The sequence below is a fragment of the Enoplosus armatus genome, chromosome 9 (genome assembly GCF_043641665.1).
Source record: "Enoplosus armatus isolate fEnoArm2 chromosome 9, fEnoArm2.hap1, whole genome shotgun sequence".
NCBI classification, from domain to species: Eukaryota; Metazoa; Chordata; class Actinopteri; order Centrarchiformes; family Enoplosidae; genus Enoplosus; species Enoplosus armatus.
Genome location: NC_092188.1, coordinates 18,932,927 through 18,940,962, shown reverse-complemented (window position 1 = coordinate 18,940,962; position 8,036 = coordinate 18,932,927). Strand labels below are relative to the sequence as shown.

Sequence of the window (8,036 nt, the reverse complement as noted above, 5' to 3'; positions counted from 1 at the left end):
TGAGGATAAGAAAAGGCAAAATACTGGTTCAGTTTGTAGTCATACAAAACAGATTTGGTCTCTCAGAGCCATTTCATGGTATAATAAGAGATTAAGGTGCCTAATCAGGATTTAGTCCACTACGTACACAAGTGGACAAAGTGCATTTTGTAAAAAGTTTAGTTTACGTGCTTCACGTTTTTCCTCTTCAGTGCAGACTGGAGTCAAATTATTATTTGAAATACCGTTCAACAGTCTTCCTTAAAGTACGGGTCAAGACCTGAAAGGATTCACAGGCCTTGTTTTTGACATGAGCAGATGAGCCCAAACTTAAAGGCAGGGTGTCGGTGATTTGGTGGTGACTGTAGTCTTGTAAGGGTGAAAACTTGTGGATTGACTTAACCTAAATTTACACTGGAGCTGCAGCTGGTGCGTACGTTTACATGGTTTGGGGAAAACTCTGCAATGCTGCATCCCCATCTTAAAATTCTGTCCATCCATTCAACCCACCAGAAGCCCACCACGAGTAAATTCTAAGTGAAACGCTGCAGAGAAATATTTGTTTCTATTATTATTTCAGTGGGCCCTGATGTCTGCGTCACAGTGGCCATTATCTAGTTCACAAACAGTGCTTCTGCCTGTAGCTCACTGCTCAGGAGACAACACATTCAACTTTGGGACAACAGCCTGGCACTGTCTGAACTGACATAACACCCTTTAAAAAGGTCATAATAGCACAGGATGTGTTATCAAAAGGTGAAAAAGTAGTTTACAAACATTAATAGCAGTGCATATTAAACACATACTGTGGCATTTTCCCATCAGATCAGTAGGTGTTCAGTTAAAAATCTATACTAATAATAATACTCATGAAACAACAAGCCACTATAAAGGGAAGACTTGAGTGGACATCCTGTGTTGTTTAAAAGCATCGTGGCATTCATTCAGCATTAAAGTACTTTGTCTCATTTCATTTGAGGCGTTTATCTCTGAGAGATAAAATGCCTGACTTTCAGTGTCACTATCAATCCATGTCAGCTCAAACAACCTGCTGACTCATATCTGTTCCTTGGGATGATCTTCACAGGTGCTAGGAAAAACAAAAATACTGTAACATGTAAAACCGACCAGCTCCACAAATAGATGTCTGTTTCATTGGGGACGTTGCTCAGGAGTGACATCTAGCTGTGATACGTTTTTAAGCACCTTTGTAAACACAACAGATAAGTCTTTTTTTTTCTTTCTTTCGTCTGTGTGCCCTGTTAGTTTGGGACACGGGCGAAACGTTGGACATAGAAGTTTGAAATTAGGCCTGTGATCATAACAGCATAACGAACACTCCTTCTCAAGGAAATGCAGCATAAATGTGTAAATAAATCTTCCTTTACTGGCTTCATTTAAGCAAGCAAGGAGTGCAAATTTAACAAGGGGCATGGTGGCTAAAATCTCTCATTTACAACAGACAGTATTCATCAATTGCTTCTAAAGAAGGATGTTTGGATGTGTCCGCATACACCATCGTAACTATTTCATCGCAACAGTTTTCATCTTCAGCTTGAAGATTCTTTGTGCACTTCATGGTATTTCTTTTGTCAAAATAGAGTAACTGCTGTTTTTTAAGCTTCATCAAAGTTTGGTGTGTCACTTACAATTTACAGGGTTTGCTAAAAACTCCGCCTTCACCATGATTCTTGTCTAAGCTGTTACACACTACTTACAGTAAATGAAATAAGTATTCAGAGAGTGAGCTAAAGCTAATAGTCCATCTGTTAGTCTCATGTAGACGTGATTCAGAAGCAGTTTGAAAAAACTGTGAATTCATTTTGCAAATGAGTACACATGCAAATCAAGACTTGGTTTAGCTAACCGTCTTCCAGCATTGATCATCCCCATTCTGCAATGTTTCACCGAGCTTTCCACGACCATTAGTCTTCAGACACCGACAAGGATTTCCTGACACTACGTGACGGCTCCCAAACCTCACTGTCGTCCGTATCATCGCCGTCATCCTCCTCGTCTCCTTCGTCATCATCATCCTCGTCTCCGACCCCTGTTCCGGTCTGCTCCTCGGTGGCTGTCGACGCCTCTCCCTGCGTCTCCTCTCCCTCCTCCCCTCCTCCTTCGTCTCCACGTGTCCTTCCCATAGTCGGCTCCAGGAAGGGATCCGCCCCTGTGTCCAAGCGTCGCTGGACCTCGGCAAACCACTCCCTCACCTTTTGATGTAGAGAGAAATACCTTCACTGTAGACACCAGGCCATGTCCTCTGTGATATTTCTTTTTTTTCTTAAATGTTTTGCTTTTATTGGACAGAGTGAGGTGAAGAGGCAGACAGGAAATGGAGGGAGAGAGGGGCATGACATGCAACAAAGGCTGTGGTTATTTGGCTGTAACCATTCGGCTACCAAGGTGCTCCACTCTGTCGTATTTCTTGGAATGTGGGGGGAGTTCATACAGATCTTACCAGACGAATTACAAGTGATTGACAGTGTGCGAGACTTTTTGGTTTATGATCCGAAGCACCTATCCATAAGACTTTGTAGTGACTGTTAACTGCTGGATGTTCATGACATGAAGATGAGTTTGCATTCTGCAATTAGACACATTACACTTTATAAACATCTTGAATTGTTTTAGACAAAACATTAAATAAATCAAAATAAAAAGGATTTAATATTCTCCACCAGAATTACATAACTGGTAGTTTAGAGAAGACTTTGACACAACCATGCAGGGAGATCAAATTTACAGGAAATATAATCTAATTAATTAAATCAATTTAAAGTCATTCTAAAAACTCAAAGGTTTGGTTGGCCAAACATTTCATTCAGTATTTCTAAAATAGACCTGACCTTAAAATTTAAAAGCACTTAGTGTGTCTCCATGCACATTTTGTTTGCGTAGACTTTCCTTGGTGCTGAAGATAATGACGAACGTACTTCAAAGTAACGTAGCGTATTTCTGTCTGTCAGCCATGCTACACATTAAAACCAATACATAAATTCCAGTGTTCAGCCAAGCTTCACGTTACTGAGTGGAAGTCAGTTAAACGCTGACTGATTTAGCTGCTGTGCCAGGCAGACGTTACTCTGAAGCACATAATAAACCTAAAGTCAAGCAGTGACAGTTCATGAATATGTATGTAATATATTGGGTATGTCATTCAAAATTGACTTGATTTGACTTGACAGTGGAAGCAAAACAAATCAAAAACAAAAGGGAACATCACTCATTTTACATCATATATATCTTATAGACGGAAAAATGAACAAAAGCAATGTTATGTAATGTTGAGACACTCTTAGCTCTCTACTTTTGGGAAACAAAAGCAGGATACAGTGATACATAACTATGTTTTCTCACATCCCAATAAAGAATCTTTTCATTACCTGTTCATAGCTCATGTTGGTCTTGGTGACAAGCTCATCCAGGTCTTGCTCGTTGAGAAAACGGTGCTTCAGGTAGTACTCCTTCAGAATCTCCCTCCCACTCTTGAATTTCTTTGATGGAGGTGATCTATCGACATCTGCACTGAGGGAGGCCGACCTTCTTGGCTGCTTTCTGGTTCGGGACCGCCCCCAACCACGATTTCGGACACGTCTTTTTCGTCCAGTGCTGCTGCAGCCTCCCATTTTATTGCCTCCTCCGCCATTTGGCCCTTCGACGTTGCCGCTTTGGTACTGGAAGAACCATTTCAGGTTACTGTTCTTCCACGAGTACCGAGAGTCCCCGAACCAGCTGACGATGTAGGACCGAGGGAGGCCGCTCTCTTCTGACAGCTGGTCGTACTCCTCTGGCGTGGGCCACTGGGTCCGCACAAAGGCACTTTTCAGAATATGGAGCTGCTCCGGAGTCTTTTTACTCTTATCTTTCATGTCTTTGCTGCTGCTGCTGCTGCTGGGCAGCTGCTTACTGCGACCACCGGGAGGAGTTTGACTTCCTCTACGAGACGAGGAGGCAGAAGGAGAAGAAGAGCTGGCTCCTGTTCCTCCTTCTCCTGCTTTTGCTCCGTCTGTCTCTGTCTTTCCTCCCTCTAAAGAATCTGGGGAGGAAGTACTGACAGATGGCATTTTTCGTCTCTCGGTGAACCATGCATCAATCTCCCTCCGGGTCAGTTTAGTTCCTGTCCTCAGGCGGCTGAGTTCTTCATCCGATGGGGTGCTGCTCTTCTCAAAACTTTCCTCCAGCACCACCAGCTGTTCTGGAGTCTTCTCCTTAAACTTCTGCAGGGTAAAATCTGGGAATGGATTCCATGTTTTTGGCCGTGTCTCCTTCTCCTTCACAGGAGGGGTCCGTGGAGGATGGGGGGACGTCGGGGTCTCATCGCTTGAATCAATGACAATGGTGGTGCTAGCACTGCCACCACAGGCGCCACTTCCTCTGCCCCCTCCGTCATGGAAAACAATGACATGGCTGTTCTTGGAGTTGCGCTGGTTGTACCGGGTGTCACTGAACCATTTCTTGATCTCTCCCTTTGTCAGGTTGGTGAGCTTCATCAGCCGGGCGATTTCTGCATCTGTGACAAAGTGGTTTTTCAGGTAGCTGGCTTTCAGCTCTGCCAGCTGCTCTTTGGACTTCTTAGGCCGCAAACTAAATGTGTCAGCGCTGAGGGCTGAGTTCTCCTTAGAAAGAAAACAGTTATATGTTAAACAAGGGTTTCTACATGGCCACTTTGGACACAAAGGTACCAAATACCTGCTAGGAGAAAAACAAACTGGCTACAGATGAGATTTTTTTTTGACTTCACACCTACATTACATACAACTGATAGAGATACCGTGTGGTAATTTTGTGCACTAACTCAGGTCATCATGCTTGTTGACAGCAATTGAACACAAGAGCAAAAAAAGCAGCAAGTGCTGTCCCCCACCTGTGGAGAAAGAGAGGGAGGCTGGACAGTGGTAGCCCGTTTCAGCTCACTGTTTGTCAGGGTGGGCAGGCAGGAAACTCGGCTGGAGCTCTGGGACTGGCTAGGCAGCCCTGCCACTGTCAGAGTGATGGGACTGGTCACTGGAAGGTTCCCCCCTGGGCCGACCTGCACAGAGTCAGAAAATAATGACACACAATGTGAGGATGGGGCATATAGCCAGACAGGGACGTATTTATTGTTTAAAGTGACTGTGGTCAACACTTTACTGTATGGAAAAGGTGTGTAACTGCTGTAATGTATTCATATACTTGTGTCACTGGACTTATGGTCTGTCCAGAGACCAAAACAAACACAGATCAGAACATAAAGCTGAGTAAAAAAGACTTCAATCTCCACACAGTGTAACAACTCACCTATTCACCCTGCATTTGGTACAAGACCATGTAACATATACTGTGCACTGGCTGCCAGCATTAACGTAACAAAATTGTTTCATTACAGTTATATGGTCAGCATCATCAAAAATACTCTAAACATTCATTTTTCTTCAGCACATAGTTAATATCAGTATATGACCTTCTGTAAATGACCTGATACATTACAGAGAGGCTTGTGTTATGGAGCTAACTATATACACTATATTGTTTCTATTGCCCAGCCCAACTTCAAGGCCATTAAAAGTAGACCTATCTGCTAACAGTGAGTCTGGTTAGCATTGTGTGACCTTGTACAACCTTGAATGAACAAAAAAAACATAAAATCATGTAGTTTTGAAACTCCTGTGAATGATATAGGAGCAAATATTCACACCGTATTCACCACACGGCTTCAGTCTGAAGGCATTGCTGCCTATTTAAACTGGTTTAATATATTTAACGCAAGGTGACAAACAGCAGCAATCAAAGTCAAAGTCATCTCCATGTCAAATCAAAACTTGTTAAATACAAAGTCAATGAAATTGTTTCAAGTCAAATCAAGTTAAACAAAATTCAATTAAATAGAAGTCACTTAAATTCAAGCCACGCCAAGCTGACTTTAGTTGAATCATGTCAAACGAGACCAGCTAAAACAAACAAGGCAATCTAAGTCGATTTAATTCAAACTAAAGTGTGTCAAAGTCATACCAGTCTTAAGTTGACTGGGTTCAAGGCAAGGCAGGTCGAAGCCAAGTCTCGTTAGATGTGGCGTGTTTTCTTTCCTTACCTACCTGTGTGAACACCAGGCCGGGCTGCCCCACTATCTGGCAGGTCTGAAGGATGGACTGCAGGCCGTTGGCAGCTGCTGAGAGTTGGTGAGCAGGTATGACGGTGATGGTCTGAGGCACCGTGTGCACTGTGCCATTAAACTGTTTCCTCCTGGCCTCCTCCACTTCCTCTGGAGTCCAGCTTACACCGTGCTTCAGCCGCTGGGCTGAGAACCACACCTGGGCGTAGACCAAGTACATTTCACTCCACCATTTACAAAATAAGCAAAAGGGCAATATTTAATATATATATATATTTACTTAAATTGAGATTGAGATACAGAGTATGTAGCTTCTGCTTTTTGAGGTATCTTATCTTCTAACAGATAAACTTTCACCTACCTTGATCTGTTCCTCTGTGAACTGCGTCTGTGCTGCCAGGCTGCTGATCTCAGCCATGGAGGGGTAAGGAAACTTCTTGTATGTGGTTCCCAGCAGGGGGTTGGTGTCCATAGCTGCACTGTAGGAGGGGATGCTGCTGAGGGGGATCAGAAGCTGGGGCTGAGTGGCTGCTGCTGCACTCTGCTGGGCCTGGAAAGCAGAAAGCACCTGAAATAAAGGAAGAGAGGGAGGAGATAAGAAAGGTCTACACTGTGGCAAAGGTTGAGACACTGCTCAAGCCCTGTTTGGCAAGCTGCTGTCTCTGCCGTAGTGTCTCTGGACCAGACAATTAGTATCTATCGGCTGCAGGGCTGCTGTTCTGTAGCTGAAGTTGACATCCAACCTCTCTGTTGAGGATGTTTAACATTACGGTCATCCATTATCCAAATCCTCCCAGGCGGTTTTTGTCCAGGCTGCTGTTGAGTCTGAAAACATGCATTCATTTTTCACAGATAGGGGAGAATGGAGTATTCTTACATTCATGCTGCTGGAGTGAGTTCACTAAACCTTTGTATAATCAAGACGTCATACCTGTGCCAGGCCAGCAGGCAGAACCGTGGAGTTTAAAGTGGATGATTTCCTGTGATGCTCTGAGGGCGGGCTGACCAGCAAGCCGCCTCCCCCGAGCTTCATGGAGTCGTGCAGCAGCATTTCCACAGGGGTCATCGGCCCCAGGGGAGCTTCAATGGGCTCCTGCTCTCCGCCCACCTCTCCCTCGCTGCCCCCTCCAAAACCTTCCACCCCCTCGTCTGCTGATTTCAGGGACACAGCGATCCTCTTGGGTTCAGATTTGGTCTTCATCCTCATGATGGGGGTCTTGCTGAGAGAGATAGCAGCAACTGCAGCAGGGTCTGCTCCCCCCTCCTCGGGTGCATCACACTGTTGTTCCTGTGTCGGATGGTCGCTGCTCGGATCCTCAGGAGGGTTTACAATGCTGCACTTCAGTGAGGGACTGAGGACGTTGCTGTCTTCTGCAGTAGAGACACTGGGCTCATCTATGATAATAATAATACAACATTCATTGAAACAGATATTTCCTTTGTCAGTCCCGTTAATTCAGATTTACAGTGCATTTGTGTGTATTTCAGGCTAACAAAGTGCCACTGTCATCTACACAAGATTCTTACCTGTGTCTGGAGGGGTGGGAACAACCACTACTGCTTGATCCAGCTCCTCTGCAGTCAGCCCCTCCTCTGGTCCCTCCTTCACCCTCCCCTCCTCCTCCTCCTCCTCCGCCTCTTCCTTCTTTGTCTTGTCTGTTTTCTCCTCCACCTCTTCCTGTTCCACCACATCAGAGGGCAGGACCATGCAAGGCGTGGTCGATTTCCGGCGACTTGACATTGTCAAACCAAACTCTGTTTGCTTCTCCTCAGGGTAAAGAAGATCTGGGACTGAAGTGTCGAGGCTCACATGTCTTAGATGGTTGTGTTCACATGCTAGAGTCCTTGAAATATGTATTTCTGGAGGAGGAAACATAGCAAATGTCATACAAGTGATTTGTCAAAAACAGAATAAACTGTAAAAAAACAACTTCTGGATGTTTTATTCTTCCCACTTCATTCAATG

The 8,036-nt window shown here is 44.5% G+C and overlaps 1 protein-coding gene across 1 annotated transcript; it reads right to left on the bottom strand.

Moving 5' to 3' along the window:
- Positions 1 to 1,904: 1,904 nt before the first annotated feature.
- Positions 1,905 to 7,811, bottom strand: LOC139290387 (zinc fingers and homeoboxes protein 1-like). Its single transcript, XM_070912157.1, has 7 exons — positions 7,598 to 7,811; positions 7,002 to 7,465; positions 6,432 to 6,638; positions 6,054 to 6,269; positions 4,847 to 5,011; positions 3,366 to 4,598; positions 1,905 to 2,192 (listed from the first exon to the last, which is right to left on the bottom strand). The coding sequence occupies exons 1-7, from the start codon at positions 7,809 to 7,811 to the stop codon at positions 1,905 to 1,907; spliced, it is 2,787 nt and encodes a 928-aa protein (XP_070768258.1).
- Positions 7,812 to 8,036: the final 225 nt, after the last annotated feature.

Bases quoted from the DNA above. Each gene is read 5' to 3' on its own strand.
- LOC139290387 (XM_070912157.1), bottom strand. From the start codon at position 7,811: ATGTCAAGTCGCCGGAAATCGACCACGCCTTGCATGGTCCTGCCCTCT. The intron at 7,466-7,597 runs GTAAGAATCTTG...TTATTATCATAG, and splicing joins TCCCACCCCTCCAGACACAG to ATGAGCCCAGTGTCTCTACT. The intron at 5,012-6,053 runs GTAGGTAAGGAA...GACTCTGTGCAG, and splicing joins CCGGCCTGGTGTTCACACAG to GTCGGCCCAGGGGGGAACCT.